Source organism: Aquila chrysaetos, chromosome 3, assembly GCF_900496995.4.
Source record: "Aquila chrysaetos chrysaetos chromosome 3, bAquChr1.4, whole genome shotgun sequence".
Classification (NCBI taxonomy): domain Eukaryota; kingdom Metazoa; phylum Chordata; class Aves; order Accipitriformes; family Accipitridae; genus Aquila; species Aquila chrysaetos.
In genome coordinates this window covers 54,555,222-54,578,850 of record NC_044006.1, presented here as the reverse complement: position 1 = coordinate 54,578,850, position 23,629 = coordinate 54,555,222, and the positions used below count along the sequence as shown (strand labels likewise).

Here is a 23,629-nt window from a genome sequence, read left to right as displayed (position 1 = left end):
TACAGCAAAGGGACATGAAGATGATTAAGGGACCGAAGCATCTCTCCCATGAGGAAAGGCTGAGACAGCTGGGACAGTTCAGCCTGGAGAAGAGATGGCTCAGGGGGGATCTTGTCAATGTATATAACTACCTGAAGGCAGGGTGCAAAGAGGATGGAGCCAGGCTTTTGTCAGTGGTGCCCAGTGACAGGACAAACTGAAACACAGGAGGTTCTGTCTGAACTTTAAGAAACACTTTTTTTACTGTGAGGGTAACTAAGTACTGGCACAGGTTGCTCAGCGATGTTGTGGTCTCTCCACCCCTGGACATATTGGGAACCTGACTGAACACGGCCCTGAGCATCCTGCTCCAGCTGACCCTGCCCAGAGCAGAGGATTAAACTGGATGGTCTCCAGCAGAGCCTCCTGGCATCAGCCATTCTGTGATAGACCAAGCCATTACAAGAAGAAGCCTGGCAGCTGCCTTGGGTTACTCTTGCATCAAGAAGTTCACAACCTGGATTTCAGTAGCTTTTTCATTTTCATGTAGGTAAAATCAGAGTTTTATTTGACACCACTTTTGGAAAATACTCACCTGTGTGAAGAAAAAAACCCAGGATAAGTATGATTACTGTTGTAATTATCCATAGAGATAAGATATTATATTATTTGCATAATTAATTTTATGTACAGATGCATCAAAGGTAATTTAGTATGAAACATTTTATTAGGTTCTGCCAATAGCTATGAAGAGAGTTTTATTTCATTTCACTGTAGTTCAAAAATACTCCTAAGGGTGCTGTTTCTAATTTCCTGTTTGGGAAACCAATTGTGCTATTAGCAAAACAAAATCTTCTATTGTTTTTAGCAGCAATATTCAGTTTTTATAATGATTATTTCTTGGAAGATACGTGCAGACATTGAAATGGAAGAGATAAGTCAAGTGACATATAAATCTTCAGAATTAAATCCTGAAAGCATGTCCAATATGATGTCTGCTGTGACACATAGTTTATTGGTATTCCTAACCTTGTGACACCCTTTTAGTTACATGTATAATTAACTTAAGATTTCAGCCATATTTCTAGCAGCATTTTATTTAGAAAGTATCCAATGAGATGAGAATAGTACTTTCCTGGAAAATATAACAACCCTTCTATCAACATATAATAATACTCATATAATATTAATGTATTTATTTTTGTCAATTAAATGCTAAGGTTGAGAGAGAGAATGACTAAGACATTCTCAAGATTGGTGTAATTGCCTGGACCACAAAATAATGGAATTGAACCCAACATTTCATCAAAGTGGAAAATTGTTTCTTCTGTATATTTTCTACTGTGTAGATTAAATGAGTGTACTAAAATAGCACATTAACATTTGCATACAAGGTAAACAGGATATATGTATGATGTAGTGAATTTAACAGTGCAGTACACATATACTAGATATCTATCTGATTAGATATTTGCATAGTGTTTGTTTTTATTTCTAGTACAGTTCTTCTTGAGAGCTAAGTGCACTCAATTGAAGTTTATTTGCTGCTTGAGTCTCTCTAAACAGAATAATTTCTTAGAGAGTGCCTATGAGTTGCCCATGCAAAAAGAAAACATTAGTCAGTGTCAGAAAATATTACATGGTAGAGTGTTATTTGTCTAACAACTATGTTGCTGTTTATTATGGGTGTGTTGCTTGTATTTAGCTTATGTTTTGTGTTTATTACCATTTTCTGTCCTCATGACTGTTTTGCTTTATAATCTGTTCAGGTAAGAATCTTTCGAAGACCATTACAAAAGCTACCAATTTAGTTCAATACCATTTCATTCATAAGAATTTCTTATTCTACAGTGTCACTTGAATGTCTTCTAAAAGCTGCTGAATTTTTTATTGACCTTATGACTATCTGAGTTGTGTATACGTTTGACTTTTTCATAGTTGCTTTAGAAAGTGCCCTTTTCAGTGGAGAGGAAATTAACAGTAAATTCTCTCCCTCTGCCTCTTGCCTCCTTTATTTGTTCTTCCATTTGGACCCTTCAGGACAGCAATGAAGCACATATTTAAGCATGAATATATGCCAGGGTCCTGTGGAATCCATGAGTTGTGTATGTGTCTGAGTGCTTGTCTAAAGCACAATTAATGTAAGCCAGGTTAAAAAAAAAAACCACCCAAAGCTGACCTTACCAATAAATACCCCTAAAAATGACAACGTTTGCAGCCTTTTAAATAAACATCCTACCAACAGAATGATGGGCTTGATGCTCATAGCTGGCTAGCAGAACTGAACTTGTGGCACTGAGTCATCTCAGAAACATATCTCACATTTGGAGGCTCTGTTTTGCCCAAGTGCTAATAAAGCTAAATAAAATTACGTAATTTTACATTTAAAAAAATGCTGACAATATTTTTCTCCTTTTTCCATTGCTACTGTTTGTTATTTGGGGATAATTTTTCCAAAGGAAAAGTTGCTTGAAAAAATGATTCTGCTGTGTGTTTCTGAAGGCTTATGAGACTGAGTCATGAAAGACATGATTGGGACAAGCAAAAGTGTTTTGAGCTTCTTTCCTTTTTTTCCTGAGTATGTTGAACACCTTTTATAAAAAAAAAAAAACAACCCAAACTTTTTGTGGCTGTGGTCCTATCAAATTGACTAGTACTTTCACAGGAACCATCTGGTTTAGCACAATCCTCAGCCTCCAAGAAGAAAAAAAAAAAAAAGAATAAAGAGATTAAGTAAGATGTCAAGAATATTCCCTGCCTGTTCTGCTGAACAGAATAACGAATACTCTCTCACAAGACTTGCAGTGTTCAAGGCTCTAGTTTGACAGATGTGGAAGATTCCTAATGACAGCAGATAAAAACAGTTTCAAGGGGGTGATGACAAGCCTAAAGACCAGAGGAAAGAGACAGGGCAAGAAACAATAGTCTTGGGGTAAGAACCTTATGGCAGGACCCTGAGGATGCTTGGTAATAGAGAAGGTCTAGAAAGACATTCAGCTGATGGATGTTGAAGGGGTTTGCCTGTTGGGAGAACTCAGAAAAACAACCAAAATGAACTTTTCTGTTTCATATTCCAAAGTTGGAACTCACAGATCCGAACTCCCGGTCTTACATTCTCCAAAGTCTCACATTACTTTTTGCTCCAGAGTCACATAGGCACAAGAACATAGGAGAAAAAGCAGTAGAAATGGGAGTAATTGAGCAAAAGAGATGTGATCTCTCTCGGCTCATTTAGAAAAACGAATTATTTTAATTGCGACTCTGACACATCTTTATAGAGTGCATGAAAATATAGGCCTGGAGATTTTTTTTTAAGGTTGGCCTATAGGGGTTCATTCAAATCTTTGCTGAACAGCTCACTGAAGCTCTAATTGAAACATTTAATTTGGTACTCCATAAAAATACCTCGAAATAAATTTTATCACAGTACCAGCAAATATTAAATGTTACTTATTACAAGGAGGGAAAAATGATCCAGTGAAAAATCGTTTTTTGCTTCAGAGGCGCCAGAAGGAAACTAATTAACAAAATGCACACTGTATACATGAAGTAAGTCAGGTTTGATTATACAGTGAGATATTCAATGTGAAAGGACAGTGTATTTTTTCATTGTTTTTTAATTCTCTTTTAAGTAGCATGTGGGACAAACTGTACATGTCTACATGGACATAATATAGTGCACTCTTCACATAGCAGGTATTCATTTAAAACTCAAACAAAGGTATCAAGGACAACTGTACCATAAATCAAGGACAGATTGAAGAAAACTGAAGCTATTTAAAAATTCTTTTTTTTTTCTTTTTCTTTTCATGTGTGGGTAATAATGGCTTTTGAAGAAATTCTCAGTTATGTATGACATTTCTACTGATGAATGCTGGTGTTCACTGTGGCATACTAATAGGGAAAACAAGGAACAATTGAATTTCTTGAAGTAAAACGAGGGTCATTTTAAAGATATGCATAGAGGAGTCTTCGCCACTAATAAATGCAGCCTGTGTAACCCAAGGTTGATACGAAGATGAAGCGCCATATGTCTGTGAAAGAATCTGCAGAAGTTAAATCCTTCTTCTGCATGAAAATCTCTGGCTACTTTTCCTCTTTTCTAAAATTGCCACAAAAAGTCATGTACTGTTCTTTCTCAAACTGCTCTGCAGTTTGCTATGAACCCAACAGAGAAATTTAAACAAGGCATGAGTCCTGCAAGGCAGTGGGAGTGTGGGGCACTGTAAGCACCCAGGTCACCATTTGAAGGTGGTACACAGGACAGCCACCATCACAGTTGTCAAGAAGATATCCTGGAGAATGGGTCAGGAGGAATGAATGCAGCTCACTCAGCAGCTTACTCCATCAAACCACTTTATTGGCCATGTTGTCCTGTGAAGTGGTGGTGGCTCAGTTATTCCTGGGGAAAATATGTTTTCCTTTTTTTTTTTTTTTTATTATAGCAAATTATTAGTATTCTTTTTTTAGAATTAACAGGTAATTAATGAGGTAGAGATATTTTCATTCTGCTGTTACATTTACAAATATTTACTTAATCAAGTGTGAATTTCCTGTGGGTTTTAACCAATTAAAAGAATGAATAATGTTTGACCAATTGATGAGCCATTGTTCAATAAAAACAAGAAAGGAACCTCATCCTGATTTGCTAAAACTCATCAACTTAAGCAGAAGGAAGCTGCAACAGTATATTTTATCAGTATTACAAAACTGCTTGGCTCAAAATAAACCTAGTGAATGTGTTTAAAAGATGAGCATAAAAAAAAAAAATTCCATTCCAAATTGAAAATAACAAGCAAAATGTCAAATTTCTAGAAAATATTGACTTGGGACTATAGAATTGGTTTTGTATAAATTGTTACATAATTTTGATTTGGTCAGGAATACTCCTGAGTCTTCAAATCTCAAAATCTTGCTATTACCATGCTTGAATTTTTCTCAAGTTTTCTGGTGAAAGCAATATTTATTCTCTGCTCTAATATAAGAAAAAAAAAGAAGCAGAAAGAGGTGATTGTGATCACAAGACATATAATTAATTCATGCATTAAAACTTAAACACTAAGAATGCCAGAATTTTTTGTTATTTTTCGATAGTTTCTTTTAGTCGGCACCAAAGAAGTGAGCCTTAATAGGGCAAATTACTGGGGAAAGTATAGAAGGCAGGGCATTAGTTCAGTTAAGCTCTTCTGTGGGCAGGGGAATCATGGAAGAAGAGATAGGTAGACAGATACATAGATAGATAAAGAGGGCTGAGACAAATGAAAATCTGGGGGTTACATTCTTTGTTAAATGTGGAACTGAAATATACGTTACACTGTTGTAAGCAATCCAGTCTTGAAAAAGTTGAATGTACTGAAATAGTTCCTAAAATCCAAACAGTAAAAAGAACCAGTAACACCACAATAGCATGAGGCAGGAGAAGTAGAAATTGTCGGACATCTAAAATCTGAAGGATGGGGCTATTTTTAACAAAATAAAAGGTCATTTAGTCTTGGAGAAGTTGCAGAGAGAAAGAAAAGTACAACTGCCTGACCCTGGTCAGATCAAACCCTGACCCTGGTCAGATCATACCATCCATTCTTTTGTGCCCAGCTCATGTCAAGATAATAGATCAAGATAAAGGCACTTGAGTTTTTAAGACTGCGTTTTTAGGAGTACTTTCACCTTTGAAGGTCTCCAGTATTAAAAGCCATTTCTCTTTATACTGATGAAAATCTTTTACTCTACTCCAGAATTATAAAGTTCCTAAGATGAGTGTATATCAAAATGATGGAGAGAATTATCTATTGTAAATGGAAATATTCATAAATATTTTTCCAGTTGATCTGAAGATCTTAAAGTAAATCTATTTTTATCGGGAAACGTTAACTTCCAAAAAAAAAAATATCCATTATCATTTACATTTCGTAGGACAATAAATGAACAACTTTTAAATTACCTCAGCTTTTCATTTTAAGTTCAGTAATAAAATGATGTGCAGAGGACACTACACAGAACCAGAGACCACACAAAGTAAAAATGTGTGCCTCAGTAAGTCAATATAGCAACTCTGAAACAAATAATAAGTAAGATTGCTTAAAGGTTTCCTGAAAGAGGAAATCTCATGTTGGTAATGTTCAAATATAGAATCATACAGTCACAGAATCATTTAGGTTGGAAAAGACCTTTAAGATCATCGAGTCCAACCATTAACTTAACACTGCAAAGTGCACCACTAAACAATGTCCCTAAGCACCATGTCTACATGTCTTTTAAGTACCTCCAGGGATGGTGACTCAACCACTTCCCTGGGCAGCCTGTTCCAATGTTTGACAACCCTTTCAGTTGAAGAAATTTTTCCTGATATCCAATCTAAACCCCCCACCGTGGTGCAACCTGAGGCCATTTCCTCTTGTCCTATCACTTGTTACTTGGGAGAAAAGACCAACACCCACCTCAGTACAACCTCCTTTCAGGTAGTTGTAGAGCGAGATAAGGTCTCCCCTCAGCCTCCTTTTCTCCAGACTAAACAACCCCAGTTCCCTCAGTTGCTCCTCATAAGACTTGTGCTCCAGGCCCTTCACCAGCTTCGTTGCCCTTCTTTGGACGCGCTCCAGCACCTCAATGTCTTTCTTGTAGTGAGGGGCCCAAAAGTGAACACAGTATTCGAGGTGCGGCCTCACCAGTGCTGAGTACAGGGTGATGATCATTTCCCTAGTCCTGCTGGCCACACTATTTCTGATGATATGGTAGAGCTCAGTAGTGTAGAGTTTTGTACTAGGATCTGTCAAAATGATATTGGATCCCACAGGCAAGGAAATATTTTTTCAGGTTATTCTGATCAATGCTGTTGATCAGGCTCTTCAGTTGAAAATTCTTGTGCTCTTTAAATGAAAACCAAGTAAGTTGCCTTCAGTCTATAGTAAGTTGATGGACCATTTGGAATTAAATGGTAGTACACACGTAAGAATAAGTGTTGTGGGAGGTCTACACAGTGGAAAAACTGAAAACTTTTTTTTGTTTCTTTTTGTCTGTAGAAGAGAAGACTGATATAATTCCTTAAATATTTCAAATACTTCAAAAAACCTTTAAAAGGTTGCTTTAGAGAGGAAAGTAACAAACTGTTGCTTGTTCATGAGCTTAAGTTGTCACAAATGAAATACAAAGGAAAAGCATTCTAAAATGAGTAAGCATTGGAATAATCTCATTGAAAGAGGTGCAATCAGCAATACTGAAGCTTTTTTAACTGCATTAAGAAACATATTTCAGGCATAGCTGGCCTTGTCTTTGAAAACCAGAAGTGGACAAGACAAATTCTTTATTCTGTTCTGGTCCATGTCCTATGGCTTCTTGATGGGACATCTAATGTATTACAAAGTTCCAGTGTAATTTAAGTATACTAGTGACCCCTTTCATGAAAGGCATCATTTCTTCAACAATGTTACTCAGTTTTTATTTTTCAAGTCATGTCTGAAAGTGTATTTCTGCTAACACTGATGCCAAAGTGATTTGAGATTTGAGAACGCCTAAAACTTCTAAGAAGGCCTGCATGTAAAAAGATTGTGTTCTGGTATTGCTTTCTATTATGTCAATTTTTAGGTTAGACCACTTAAAATCTGTGGGCAAGGAGGAGGACTTTTATAACATTCCAAACAGCTTCAAATGTTTGTTTTAAAAATATAGACAAAAACTTAAAGATATGAAAATGTTATTGTGCTGGCATTCAGTTGCATAGATACCATATATCATCATATTACTTAGAGGTTCATAGATTATGAGAGCTGAATGAACTATCTACCAGTCTGCTATTCTTTTTTTTAAGGCAATATATTTCTTCCTGGCAAATGCACATAGGTGTTTCGTCTCATCTAAAAATTGGCACGTGAATGTTCTCCTGCCCAACTTAACAGACCAACTTAATACTTTTAAGTGTTTCTTAAAGAAAGATACAGTTTGAATTTCCACACTTTAAATTCCAGTTGTTGGACCTCATTGTGTTTGGGGTGGGGTTAATCTCTCCTAACTTCAGCCCCCCTAAAAGATACGTGTTCGGTGTTTATGGTTTGTCTGGTTTCCCTCTACAGTCAATGGTAGAGAAAGAGAAACTTAGGGACCAATTCATCCCACCCGAAGATATGTACCTAAGATGGGCAGGATGAATCAATGTTTGGAAAGCCTGTTTCCCCCCATGGAATAAAGAAGGAGTCTAAATGAGTGGCTTAAACTAGACACCTAGTTTTAGATGTTCGAAGGTGAGATGCATCCTTCCTTTAATCAGCAATATTGAAGTGCTTCACAGTACTTGGCTTGTTTTCTGGCCCCTGGACTTCTCTTGGTAAATCATTGAACCATATTCAGTATCTTCACACTCTCTGAACTTTGGACACAGAACTGTGCTTGGGGACCTTAACAGTGGTGTGGAAGAAGAGCTCATAACTTTCTTATTCCTTCTTCTTATCGCCCTGTTGAATATATCTGAGAGCTGTACAAAATCTTTTCATGTTAACATTGCTCTGGCAACTCCCAAAGAGGTGATCATGCACAGCAGCCCTGTGTCATAGGATGGCATGGAACTAGAGGGACCTTCTGAAACACTGTCTTCTCACTGAAACACTGTGTTCTCCCAGAGCCTGTGTCAATATTGTGTAGCCAAGCTTATGAACCATTCCAACTTAAAAAAGAGTTGAGTTTTGTTCTCTCACTGCTGTTAGTTGATTGCTCCATAATTTTCTATTCTAAAATAAGGCTTCTTAGCATCAATATCTAACTTTTTTTTTTTTTTTTCCACAACCAGTTTATACCCATTTAGTAGTCTTCTAGCATTGGCCTTTAGTTCAAATAGTTCTTACCTTCCCTGGCGATATAAAATAGAAGTCATAATGACTTTCAGCTATCACTTTGCAATGCAGTGCTACCTACCTCATTTTCTTCCTGGTGGCAACTGAAATGGCAAACTTTAATTCTATCATTCCACCGAGATGCCTTGAGGCAGGCAGAGCCTGGCTTCGAGTCCAGGTGGGCTCACCAATGTACAGTGATATAAATACTGACTAGGTCAGCTGAAAATTTTTGCCTGTTCCATTTTTTTTATGTTATCATACCCAAAGTGGTGACTCAGACATAATTTGTGACTATTATTAAACTCAGGCCTTTGTCTTTCTCCATTGATCCCAACCAAGCTGCTTTGTAGCACAGCAGCTTTTGGTTTTCATCCGTTTGCCAGTCCTCCCATCCTCAGGATGGTCCAACCATACCATTCAGTTATATATTGCATATGATATGCATGCATGTTTGTACCTGTTACACATGAACGATAAGCTTCCAAACTTCCTTAGCACACGTTTACCTTTTGTGCCAAAGTCTTTAGTGAGTGATAAGATTGGGTATTCAACTGGTCCTTCCTGTCCAGGCCCCGAGGACACTAACAGGCCTGACGTCCCTGCCCGGGCTGCCCTGGGGTCTCCCCACACCCTGCCCATGTCCCTGGACCCCATTTCAGCCCCCCGGGGCCACCAGTCCCTGCCCTAGCAACACTGCAGCAGGGCTGGTCTCCAGCTCCCCACAGCCCTGCCCTGCCCAGCCCTGGGCCTTCAAGCTGGGCCCACCTGTGGGCCCACATCCCGGCCTAGGCCCAGCTTGGGCCCAACCACAGCTCAGTGCCCAATGCCTGGGGCTGGGGCTGCTCCAGCTGCCCCCCCAGCTGCCTTGCTCCTGTCTGGGGTGGTGGGAATGGGCCCAGGCTGTGAGGCCCTGCTCTGCCCCCTTGGGGAACCCCCCATGGCCGCCAGCCGCTGGCAGCCCCCAGACCGTGTGGTACCTTGCCACTTCCCTAATACCCTCTCTCTAGCCACGTAATTGCTTTCAGTACAACCATAATGGCCAGTTTCCTACGCACTCATCTCTGGTTTAATCATTTCTATAAGCATCTACAAAGGTATGAGTTTTATAATGCACTTTGCTTTGAAGTTTACTTTGGTACAAAATGGCGTTCCACTTTTATCTCCTCAGAGAATAAATCCTAGCCACCAGTTTTATCGTGGCTAGCTATTAACCACAGAGAAGAAGCTGGTGCAAATGAACTTTCAGGAAGACATCACGATTAAAGCTTTTTATGCCAAAGAGCTGCCAGAACCCAGAACCTCTTCCTGTCAACAAAATAATAAGGCAACATTATGTTAGTCAAAAATATGCTTTTGATGCATTTAACTCCTGAGTCTCTTTGGAAGTGTGGTTCAAAATTGCAGATGTGATTGGCGTTTGACAGGCCATTTCTGAACCTTTTGTTATTTCTTGTCAGCCTTCTCTTCTGGATTGTACTACTGAGCCTGCTGGGAGCTAAGAGAACTAAGCTCCTTACTATGAAACATTTGATATGAGATATCCAGCAAGAATATTCAGGGTTTGTGCTTTCCAGGGACTTGGCAGCAATTCTATGTGCACAACTGAAAAAATGCAAGAAGAGACGTAAAACTCAGTGTTGGAGTATTCACACGTAATAGTGGCTATTCCAGCCAAAAAATATTCACTGTTTTAAAAGTTGATAAAATCGTTATCAGAAAGTTCAGAGACACACAGTTCAATAAGCACTGTCAAGCTAAGTAGAAAAATGACCTGTGAAAGGCCAGCAAATTGGAGTTGGAATAATATGAACATGCTTTCTACCAGTTTAAAAATTACTCTTTCCAATGTGTCCTCTTATCAGTATGCCTAAAGTAATTCATGGGCCATCAGAAAGTGTTAGGCAGCATAATTTTATTGATAACATTCAAATGTGAGGTGAAGGTGCTTCCAGTACAAGGTCCATTTCTTGAGATGTTCATGCACTTATTTATGGGAGGATTTATTTAATCTGGCTTTAGCCATCTAAAAGTTTTCTTTAAGTGTGTCATCTACCGCACCTACATTTAATGGTGAGACAGTACTCAAGGGAGTCTTCTTCCCAATCTTATTAAAAATCAGTCTTACCACTCAAGTGGATTTCTCTTGATAACTGTAAAGGGAGTCCAAATAAATAATAGCCTGAGTATCTACACCTTTGTGGGGTAACATTATGTTAGAATAATCATGCATCTTGCTGAATATGAAGATGTTCCTTGTTGCCTGTTCTGTGCTGACCCTTTCATCACTATCACAGTTTATCTGAGACTATGATGGTGACAGTAGCATAAGTCTGTTTTATGGAAAGGAACATAAAGAATGGCTGAATTACACAAAATGTATAAATGAAGATATGCAGACCTTTAGTAATGCATGACAAAACTGAAATGGGGTGCAAAGCATTTCATTTTCTTGAGAATGACTCATCTTTCCAAAAAATTACATCGTAAGAGAGAAAAATCACAACCCCAAACAATATGTTGCAAAGCTTTAGCTATCATAGAATGTTATGGACCGTATATATGATGAACAAGTTACTGTGTTTGGGACTTCAGTTACCTCAACCTCAACAGGCTGTTGCAGTACTAGGGCCATGGTTCAGCAAGGAACTTGAATGAACTGAAGCTTTTTTCTCTGTACAGTTATGTGGTAAAATCAAACATATGTTTTGATATGTGTTGAATTGAGGCTTTTAGGCCGACAATATTTTTGACTCTCAGGACAAGCTAAAATAGCTCTTTTTGTCTGTGACTGTGTGTTAGTTCCTGTCTTGTGTTTGGGATATGGGGGCTGCATTTCAACATTACCTTGCAGTGTGTTCTTAGTACATTATGGGAAGTCATAAGCACTGTAGGAAGATTAAAATTAAAGAATAAAAAAGCAAGGAAGTGCAGATCACACGTCAGTTTCTCCAAGAAGAATTGGGACCATCCTCACTCACAGGTTTTTCCTGTTTGATGTGAAGGTTAAAACATTTATAAACATTATGGGCATACTTCAGCCACCTAGCTAGATATGGGATGGTTCTGAAGCCTTTAAAGACATTTGCTTCTCTGTCAGCTATGTGTGGACCTTAGACACTTGCTTTAGGAGATCTAATTCATTAACAATAAAGGAAAGTGCATGCTGCATGGCTAACTCGGGCAGAATACATCAGCCTGAGTTCTGTTTGAGTTTGTCTTTTTTCCTATGCCCAACACTCCCACAATTTTCTCCTGAAAAATTCATTGAAAAGTTTCATTTTGAAGAAAAAAAAATACATCGTTCCTACTGCTTGACTGCATTACATTAAATGTTTGGTTGACTTTCTATTGTCCAGGTTGACAGGGAGCTGAGTTAGATACACTGGTCAGTGGGAAAGCCAGGTAATACTGGTTGTATGAGCTGAACTCTTTAGCTGAGTTATGCAGGCAGCCTGACCACTGGAGGACAGAGAGCACAATGCAGAGAAATTGAAATGGCTCCACAGGAATCAAATCAGGCATAGAAGGGCAGCACTAAACCAGAGTTGGTAAGCTTTGCTTGACTTCAGTGCAATACATACCTGATTACTTTGATGTCTCTGTAAATGGGCTTCCTATTATTTCCTTTCACTAAATCTACATAGAACCACCTCAGTGCAGACTCTATGCTGCAGAAAAGCAGACTTACTCTTTCTGGGCTGAAGCTGGATCTGGAAGCAGATAGCCAAGTTTTTGCAATGCTGCACCTGAATAGTGCATGATCTCACAGATCAAACATATATGGAGCTAGCTCCAATGTCTCTCTGTAATATAAACAATAAAACTCCACTGGTATTCCTCTCAGGTTTACATAGCTGCCTACTGCTAAGAAAATTGCCTTGCTCATTATTCTGACAATGCAGCCAGTTAAATTCCATTTTACAGATATTTCCCATCCTAGATAGCTAACAGACAGGTACAGAAGTTATTTCAAAGACACCAAACACATCTTGTCCTCTCCAAAAAGACTTTAGATTCACAAGTGACTGTTATTTTACTGATGAATGTTTTTAAAATGTTTAGTCTAATCTGTTTCACTTGGAATTGCAGCAAAACACTGGGAAAAAAATCTCTTCTCAAGCAAAATTGGACACTTCTAGAATTTGTGGAAGACAGGTATAGGTTTGCTTTCTCTTATTCTGTGCAAAAATATCACACTTCAGTAGAAAAGAGTCTGAGCTGTGGATGACAATTAGCATTGTGTCAGATTATTTGGCAGAAGACAGGAATGCTCCAGGTAAAGGATCTCATTCTGACATCCATGCAGTCCAGTCGTCCACCAACAGCTTCATCTGTGTGAGGGACTGCTGCCTGCAGGGTCTTCGTTGCTTGGAAGGGAACAGATTCTGCAGCATCCAGTAAACTTGTCTAGTATGCTGAAATCACATAATAGCCTGACTTCTACCTGTGAGCTTCAATGATGTCCCCAGCTCCTTTCTGAATGACAGGTAACTGAAAGTGGGTAAGAGAGAAGTCCCTGTTCACAGAAGTCCTTCTTTATAATGCAAAATGTTTCTTGCATGTGTATACATGTAGACCAGGTACAATCTGATTCTTTGTTGTTTGAGCTTAACCCAATTAAATGCTTTTACATGCAGATTGTTCTGTAGATTGCCTTGCTGAGTAGAATAAGAAGGTTCATCTTTATATCTGAAATATGTTGGAATTGCCAAAGCAGGACAATTTGAGTCTCTTCATTTTAGTTTTAAAATCTATAAGGAATGGAGAATCATGAATGGAGAACTAAGTATTGATCCAGATTTTCAGTCTAAATTTAAACCTTTGTTTAGGTTTACAAACAATCAGGCAAATGTTGAGCTTTCTTCTCTGTTATTGTATGCCCTCAGTTTTTCCTGTTATAGAAAGGGAAAATGTGTTGAAATACACCAAGAAAGGCCACCTAATAAATATAATGTGATAGTGCGTGCAGACATTTTGTGTTGCATTTGCCCAAATATGTCCTTAAGAGCCCAGGTTTCTCAAAGAGTTCAGTCAGGACTGAGTAGGCATCTGACCTATTAGATAGCACACAGACTTAATCAGTAAGAAAAAACACAATCTAAAAAAGCCCCTGTATAAATAGAACATTTAATCCTTCTGAGGTAAAACAAAGACAGGGAGCAAATTGTCTGTCAAAAAACAGCTGGCACAATAAATCTAAAAAGATCGCTTGCTGACACTAGTCAAATCTCCGTAGGGGAAAAAGTGCTGTGCAACTCTGTGTCAAAACAACAGAGTACATTTTGGTACATGAAAACTGATGTGATGGAAGCTCAACAAATCCATCCATATTGGGTGATGGTTATTAACAGCCTTCAAAAAAAAAAAAAAAAAAAAAAATGACAATGCAAAAAACTAAAAACACCCAGGGCCTTTCCAAATCAATTTGTGGTCCTTGTGACACTGAACCCTTACCAGTGCCATTTGAAGTTATTCCCAATTCTTCAGGCTTTGGAAGCAAGATTGTTCATCAATCAGTTCAGCAAAGTCCAGTGTATCAACAATAACTACGATGCTTACTATGTCTCTATCACTAATACAATGGTTGGCTTGTCTTTGAGGAGCAGAATATGCTAATATGTGTAATAACTTTAATTCTGGTACTGTTTTCTTATGTTTACCCTGCACTCCAGTCTAAAACAGGTGAGGAATATCACCTTCTGGAATGCCCCTCTCTCTACAGACTGTAGTGAAAACTCAAAAGATTTTGTGCAGCTAAAATTTGATTATGTGAATGTTACCCTACATGGCAAAGTAAAGCAGCATGACAATTTATTTTCTTACAGGTAAGCGTGTCCTGAACTGTTTTATTTATAGCCAGCTGCTTCAGCTAGCAATGCAAGTCATTAGGACTTGTTCAGCTGGTGCTCATCAGGAGAGGTTCAGTGATACTGATAATGCCATTAAAACACATGAAACAATAACAGTATAATGAGGCCCATGGTTTGGCATAGAAATCAAAATCACCATGACCACAGAAAATAATGTGAAAATATAGCCTTATCTTACTGTCAACATAATCATAAAAAATAATTCACAACTGTGGCCTGATCTTACTGTCATTGACATTGTGGCAAAAGACCCAATAACTTCCATCACTGGTAGATTGGAACTATAAATCCTCTTTGGTCTCAGCTCTTAGATATTCCTCTTGTCCAGATGTTATTCAATGAGTTTCTTATAATTTCTATTGGAAATATCACTATTAAAGTCATACATATGATCAAATGTAATTTGCAAACAGCTTAAAGACTTGAGATACATTTTAATATTAACTTCTGAGGCATAGTATTAGTTAATAACTTCACTTCCTGTTCATAATTATTTTATCAGTTTTATCCCCTTGCAGCTTTTTCTTTATTTAAAGACCACAAAAAAATAACATTATTAGAAAAAAAGAAGCAGCAGCTCTTTTATAACATAACATAACATAACATAACATAACATAACATAACATAACATAACATAACATGTAACATAATTTTACTGTTGGTGTTGCTAACATAGAATGGTATATTTAAACATTTTTTAAAACTGTTACAATATTTGATGATACTAATCGACTTTTATATTTCTTTAGTTTTCTATTCTCTGCATCTCTTATTAAATCATCTATCTTTTTAAATTAAACTACTTCTGCCATTGACAAGAGGAAAAATTCTGTCCATTTCTTATTGGAATTAAGTCTTCATATACTCTCATTTATGAAGGAACCCTGTCATGTGCCTAAATTTTAACGTGTGAGTAGGAAGTTAGATTACTTTCACATATATAATACTTGTTCATAATTTCAGGCTAAAAACAGCCTTAGAAGTGTTACTTGCAGTTCAAGTAAATTACCTTAATTCATTAGTTTGAGAAAAAGATGTTATAGCATGTGGAGCAATGAGGGATTCTATTGGGTTTGTGTGGCAAGGTTTTGGTAGCGGGGAGGGCCTACAGGGGTGGCTTCTGTGAGAACCTGCTGGAAGCTTCCCCTGTGTCCAACACAGCCAATGCCAGCCAGCTCCAAGACGGACCCACCACTGGCCAAGGCCAAGCCTATCAGTGACAGTGGTAGTGCCTCCTCTGGGATAACAGATTTAAGAAGGGAAAAAAAGTTGCAGGGCACACAGAAACTGCAGTCGGAGAGAGGAGTAAGAACATGTGAGAGAAACAACCCTGCAGACACCCAGGTCAGTGAAGGAGGGGGAGGAGATGCTCCAGGCACCAGAGCAGAGATTCCCCTGCAGCCCGTGGTGGGGAAGACCATGGTGAGGCAGGCTGTCCCCCTGCAGCCCAGGGAGGTCCACGGTGGAGCAGATATCCACCTGCAGCCCGGGGAGGACGCCACACCAGAGCAGGTGGATGCCCCTGAAGGAGGCTGTGACACAGTGGGAAGCCCACGCTAGAGCAGGTTTTCTGGCAGGACTTGTGACCCTGTGGGGGACCCACGCTGGAGCAGTCTGTGCCTGAAGGACTGCACACCGTGGAAAGGACCCATGCTGGAGCGGTTTGTGAAGAACTGCAGCCTGTGGGAAGGACCCATGTTGGAGGAGTTTGTGGAGGACTGTCTCCCGTGGGAGGGACCCCATGCTGGAGCAGGGGAAGAGTGTGAGGAGTCCTGCCCCTGAGGAGGAAGGAGCGGCAGAGACAACATGTGATGAACTGATTGTAACCCCCATTCCCTGTCCCCCTGTGCTGCTCGGAGTGGGTGGGTAGAGAATTCAGGAGTGAAGTGGTGCCCAGGAAGAAGGGAGGGGTGGGGGAAGGTGTTTTGAGATTTGGTTATATTTCTTATTACCCTACTCTGGTTGATTGGCAATAAATTAATTTTCCCTAAGTCGAGTATGTTTTGCCTGTGACAGTAATTGGTTGAGTGATCTCTCCCTGTCCTTATCTCGACCCATGAGTCTTTTGTTATATTTTATCTCCCCTGTCCATCTTAGGAAGGGGAGTGATGGAGTAGCTTTGGTGGGCACCTGGCATCCAGCCAGGGTCAACCCACCACAGGGATTTGAGTAAGTAGAGGGAGGGTCAGTATCTCTTTTTGGGGGCAGAGAGAAGTAGTTATCGGTTATGGTACTAAGTGGTGGAATACAAGGTAATTGCAGTATGCCAGAAGACCAATGTCACTTACTGATTCCATGACATTTAATATTCAGAGGAATTGTGTACTTTAATTCCCAAGAATGTCTTACAAGGATATTTTATAGGCTGTCTTTTAGGATTAGGAATGAGAAATTGCAGATGGAGTAGTGTAAAATGTTCTGATATGAATAACTTTGTAACTGGCAGCAAGGCCATGGCTAAAAAATGGAAAATAATAATAAATTTTATATATAAACATTTTGCAGCAAGTATGCATAGCTAAATTTTACTCACATCCACATTATTCCCATTCCCACATTATATCCCACAGTTTAGTACAATTACACATTATTTTATCACTGATAGAGAACAGCTTATCCTTGCCATTGTTTTGAAAGAAACTGGGAGATGCTAGGGAAAGTTGACATATGTAAATATGAGAGGGAGAAGCTACAAAGATTTTTCATTATTCAAAAGTATCTCCAGAAGCTATTGGAACACACATCTTTGGTACTGTCCTATCTACTCGCTCTATGTAGTGTATGGAAAACTCTCTGTAATATTTGTCTGTGAAACTTTATGTCCTTCAGCTAAGGGACTTATTTCTTACTAGAACGGTGCTGACTGGGTTTGTCTCCAGAGATCTGAATGCTGATGAACAACCTCCTCTAGGCAGTCTGAAAAGACTGTGAACAGACCTCTGTAAAGCGGCTGTGAGAATAGACTCAAAGGGAAAAAAAAAAACTTTCCAAAGGTCATGGCATTATATGGTGGAATCAGTGAGCCACAGAAAATAACTCCTATCCAAGAACAGAGCAAGCAGAACACTTTGAACAACTCTGGGAATGGAGAATTTCGGAGATACCGTATAGGAAAACAGGAAAAAATATGACATTGCCTACTGATAGTATTAGACGCAGATGATGTGATTAAAGTGAGAATAAAAGACAGAACTCCCTCAGGAATCTTTCTCGAAGATATAGCATTCCTTCATTCCCTTTGCTTCTTAGGTGAAGTGGGAGAAACTAATAATTCATAGAAATGGTAGATTTTTTTTTGCTTGCTTGCTGGGAGATGGTAAGGATTAAAAAAGCTTTTTTATCCTTATGATGTTAAAGAAAGCATTTTAAGTGTTTTAGCAAAACTAAATTTATTATTTCTAGTATCATGCAGATTCTTTTTCTAAAATTCTCAACTGACAAATCCCCATCCTGCATTTAAATACTATGTAAAAAGAAGCAGGATTCCATCACCTGTTTCAATGCAATGAACAGCTCCTTTTAACAGTTCTTTAAATTACAAATATACAGGGCAGGTGGAGCATTTGAAGTATTGATTTACCTAAAATTTAATGTTGTGACTCACTGACAGACTGCAACATATTCATAGGATTTAGTAAGAAAACATAAGGATTCTTGCCTATACTGGGTCTCAGAAACATAGTTTTGCACAAGGAAAATACAGTATTACTTAGATAGTGGTGTTTGACAAAAAAACCATGGATGGTGTAAATGGCATTGCTATCTTCCCTTTAGTAAGCCAGTTTGCACCAAATGAAAATATTTGCTGTTTCAGATGTCTCTCACAGTAGCAACTATCAATCTTGCAACTGATGTGATTATGCATAATTCTGGATGTAGTCTATCAGCCCTTGAGAAACTTGTGCTCTTTGTCTTTTCCAGAGGTAATTCCAAATTAGTAAATCCTTTCCAAATGAAAATATTTCTAACTATTATTTTACTGACAAATGCAAATTTTTGCATTATTTAATTTGCAAGCATGGTGTAATGACCACCCTACATTCTAAGGTGTTTTTCAATAATATTTGTTCAAGAAGAATGAATATTTCTCATTTATTTAAAAAATATCATGCTTGAAAAATCCTTAGTAATTTTTTAACAGATGGTTTTATGGGATAGTATTCCTTGGATAGCTATTTATGTACCTTATAGTTTACTTTTACATAGGTGGTTAACAAAAAACACATCCACAGCAACTGTAGAAAGAGATAAACAATACTTTAAGTATCCAGACAACTTTGCGGGAGATCATTATAAGTCACCCAAGTAACCATTCAGCTAACTTCTTACAAATCCTGATGAAGGACTGGCTTAATTTTTGTTACCTTTGTCTCAAGTTTAAAAAATCTATAATACTTTTAGTGTTATATACATTAGGTATGTTCTTGATTTCTACTAATATTTGATAGTTAGAATCTTTCTCGACATTCTTAGAAATTTTGGAAAGATATCTTCAAATCCAGAAATCTCTTGTTATTTGATCTGCTCAAGACCTTTGTTCACCTCCTGCACTAAATATAGAAATTTGACAGTTTGACAAGTTTTAATAGACTTGTTCTTGGGTTTTGTTTTCATGACGTCTGGTAGCTAAAGAGCTGTTGGGCTGTAACATTTGAGTTTTGTTTGTAAAGGTTTCTAGACATCTTGCTTCATAGCCTTAAGGACTAGACTTTGATTTTACAAAGCTCTGTATCTCTTGGGCTTGTGGTGGCATGACTTCATCGTTGTCCAGCCCAAAACAAAGATTAAGGAACAGTAAGAAAATTTGTTTTCTGGTTGTAGCTATGGCTCTTCACTGATTAAATACTGTCTGAGACTTGTTACCCAAAATTTTAGGTCGCTAAACTTAACAAATGTGAATCCTCTTGACTATGACAGTCATCACACAATAATACTGAAGTTTTTATATTGGCACAGAGATGCATAAGTTGTATCACCTGACATCACGATTTAGTTGGTTAGTTTATGTTTTTGTTACGGATTTTGATAAAAGCATATATTTATTGATTTTAGAGGGATGAGCTTGTTTCCATAGATGAGTTTCTTGAAGATAAGAGGTATTAGTGCCTTCAAAATGTTATTCACATATCTCACATTAGAATACAGAAATCTTTCACATTCCAGTATTTTCCTGCTAGACTTGTTGGCTCTCTGAAAAGATCCTGAAAAAGACTTTGTATAACACTTTATGACAGAATTATTTTTTCTAACCTAGAGTCTGGCTAAGGACATCCACATGTAGGACTGCCTGATGTGTTTTCACACTCAACAGAAAGGACTTGAGGAGGTTTCTAGGTACTTCTGGAGACTTCTCATTTGGTTATGACCCTGTTGGGTGGAAGGTTCCATTCCTGAGTGTTAAGCAGAAAGACGACAATACTTGTTAATGAAGCGGCTTTGTTGTGATCTGTGAAATATTTAACAACTGAAAGTTGAATATCTTTGTCAAAGAAACTGGAAGCACACACTCTCACTAATGGAATACTCCAGTCTTTCATTAATTTCATTCTGTATTTATGCCTTTGATGGCCCATCCATCTCTTCCACACTTTCAAATATCTCACAAATGCATATATTCTCTACCAACATCTGAAATTTCAAGAACTGGAGAGTGGAACCAAACATCAGAAGCATGTCATTGGTGTTCTAGCCAGGATTTCTGAGACATCTTTTAGATTTGTCTCAATATAACCTGGAATGGCAAAGGTATGAAAATGATAAGTACTGGGAGAACAAAGTATCCTGACATTTATTTAGATAGTGCAGATGTGGGTTTGCGTGATGTTTTGTTCATGATTACTCTTGTTTTATCTGGGTAGATTGAAATGGATGCACTTGACATGCTATTGTGCCTTAATTTTCTCTCTTAGTCTCTACAGAATAGTGCAAACAATATTCCTTGTTTCAGAAATGCAGCATTAATAGAAATTTAAGCAGCTCAGCCATTCATCTAGTTATAGTTGTTGCTGAACAAATCTGGATGTACGACTGAAAACTGAAACTTGACCTGTAGGAGTAATTTGTCTGAGAAAAGGACATGGGTGTGTAAGCATGGACTTATAACATAATTTTTCCCATGCTGAAAGCACTTAGAGCTGCTTGGAAACAGCACAAAGTAGAAACAATTTGCTAAAGATAATGGAAACAATACAGATGATTGTCGCATATTATAAACACCTAAAAAAGAAGGAAAGCACTTTTTCTGTGACCTCTTCCACTCTCATCTAGTAGCATTATTGGTATTATTAATTGTATTAATTGTCTAATATTAATTGTAAAAGACTTTGTAACGAAATTTTCTATGTTCGTGCAAAGTAGGCTGTGCTGACTTGTTAACTATGGGGGATGCTTTTTCCTTTTCCAAACAATGGCACAAGTTTGCCTGTTGTGTTTAAGAAGTTTCATTTTCCTTCTCTTTTTTAAGTTTTATTTTCTACTGTCAATTATTTTCAAGGTTAATGAACTGGAAATTAGTTTGCTTTTGCAATTCCCAGAAACTAACGTTGGTGGAATCTCCTGTTATGTGAAATATTGTGGCAAAGTATAGGTAAAATAGTGGCAATGAGTGAAAAACACATAGAGCATTTCTGCATGTGTGAGCTTCTAACGTTAGACACAAGTTAAAGGCATTGATTAATACACTTCGCAATTGATTCCATTTGTAACTACTTTCCTTCTCCAGTAAGATTCAGTTTTAAGGGCAATAATAGCACAGAACACTGTGGTTAATTGTGTGTGTTACGGCTTCTAAAATTGTGTACACGATTCATTTGGAGGTCTTGCAATGTGCATGCGCAAGCTAAATAAATTAAAAATAAAGGCCTCTTATTAATAATGATTTTTTGACACTTGGTACAGTCTTTTGTGTTGCGTGAAAAAAGAGACACACAGCTGTTAATTGACAAGGTAAGTAATAATCCTTTGATTACAGTAGCTAAAGGCTGTCCTTTAATGGATTTTACTTGTCACTTTTAATTCTTTTTAATCTTTGTCTGCATTTCATTAGAACGGCTTTATCATTCTGATGGCCCTCCTGTCGTTATTCTGATTTAGTTAATGGGTTGGCGTCATACCACAAAACTCCAGTGTAAAATATAATAGTGTTATATTTATAGTCTTCAGGGACATTTTTAAGATGATTGCTTTGCCAATCAGCTTTTCTGGTTTTACATAGTACATTATTGTAAATGGAGTGCTGTATTTTGCTTTCTCTTGCCTGGTAGGTACCCTGAGCAAAGCTTCTGTCTTAATCTTCCATGACTTAATCTACCTAGAAAATTCAACAGCCAGTTGGTGAGAGAGCTAGAAAAGGTCTGTTATAATTTTCTGTCTGGCTCTTCAGCTGCGATTTTGACTTTCTGTTTAAAAGCTACATGCCTGCACTGCAGTTTTCCTAGCAGATGATACAGGTACTTGAATATTATTAAAAAACTTAACTGAAGTCTCATAATGCAGCTCTTAAAGTGGATTTGTTACTATCTTGTGTTCTCAACTACAGCTGTACAGCTGAAGGATACATGATATTTAGGCCTTTATGCTTCATTTACTTATCTTTGGAAAAACTAGTGTTCAAGGTACTGTATTTTTTCCACATGTCATTGAGGAGTCTGATAAATTGCTAATAATTTTAAAGATAATACCATTTAATGGAAGAGAACCTTGTTAAATAATTGTGGAACATGTGTCAGGCAGCTCATGATTACTTTTTCAATTATATTCTTTAAAAATTATGCTGGTTGCATATAGAATAATGCTTGGGTGGACAATAATATTTGTCTTTTTAGGTTGAGAGAAGCAATATGCTATACAATAAATTACTATAGAGAATCCATTCATACAGTATTGATGATTATATCTATGATACAAGTCTAGCTGTGACACTGAGCCATGCTGTTGTTATTGAACTGTATAATAGTCCGCTGCAGAACAGATGTCATAATTATAATAGGCAACATTTTATGATGGGGTTTGGAAAGTTTCCTAGAGCATGACTTATATGTTTATAACAATGAGTTAACCTCACCTACAAGCTAGGAAATGAAGATATGTGGAAAATAGCTACCTAAATTAATATATTTTTATTTTTAAAATAATTTCAGTGTAACAATTTTATTTCTCCCTTTTCTGTGGAGATTTGCTAAAGTGGGGTGCAGTTTTCAAAGAACATTAACACATATTTATTGTCTAAAAATTGTTGATGAAGCAGCAGAGATATGCTGATAAAGTATTATATCAATAGGTAAGGTTTTCAGGACTAAATAGAAATACAGATGATTTTTTTAAACTGCCTTCTACAAAGAAAATATATCTGTTATATTTGGGGTAATCTGAGTTGGTAGTGTTAAAAAGCATTTTCTTGAAGAGGGCTACTTATATACTTGTGTTACTTAAATCTATTACTATGTTAAGTAGTTGAGAGGAAAAATGCTGTGTTTGTTGATACATATATATTCATACATATACATATGTTTGCTTGTGCTCACTGTTCTTGTAATTAACTGTTTAATTGGACAGGGGGACTTAAATACTTGTTTTATTTTACTGAATGAAACTTTTCTTTGAGACACACTTTCATATGCTACATTATTAGCAGCCCTTAAGCATGTTACAGATACCTGACTGTGACCTTTGTTCTTTCTAGTTCCACTGTATTAAACTGCAGATGTTAGAGCTTGGTGAATGATGTGCTGCTGCTGCTGCAAGAGAATGGTATTTCACTGAAGTTCCAGATACAAATATATTTAAATGTTCTAATGAGAGATAGAGGCTCCAGAACAATAAGCTCTATGATTTTCTCCTGGAACAACCAGAGAACATAATTTGGGCTGTCTAGCTTTTATATAATTACTATTATTATTATTTGCATTCCTATAGTGCCCAGGAACCCCAGGTGGGAAGGAACTCCATGCAAGTCCTCTTATA

The 23,629-nt window shown here is 37.6% G+C and overlaps 1 protein-coding gene across 4 annotated transcripts in view; it reads left to right on the top strand.

Moving 5' to 3' along the window:
* Positions 1-23,629, top strand: part of ZNF804B (zinc finger protein 804B) — a 247,300-nt gene that overhangs the window by 148,911 nt on the left and 74,760 nt on the right. The window contains exons 1-2 of one of the 4 annotated variants that reach the window (XM_030009035.2): positions 22,078-22,116; positions 22,206-22,281. The exons of 2 other annotated variants lie outside the window; for them this stretch is intronic. In XM_030009035.2, the coding sequence (XP_029864895.1) occupies positions 22,225-22,281 (57 nt within the window). In that variant the 5' untranslated portion in view covers positions 22,078-22,116; positions 22,206-22,224. Of the gene's footprint in view, positions 1-22,000; positions 22,117-22,205; positions 22,282-23,629 lie in introns of those variants that run through there. One more of the 4 variants, XM_030009036.1, reaches the window with a different exon arrangement.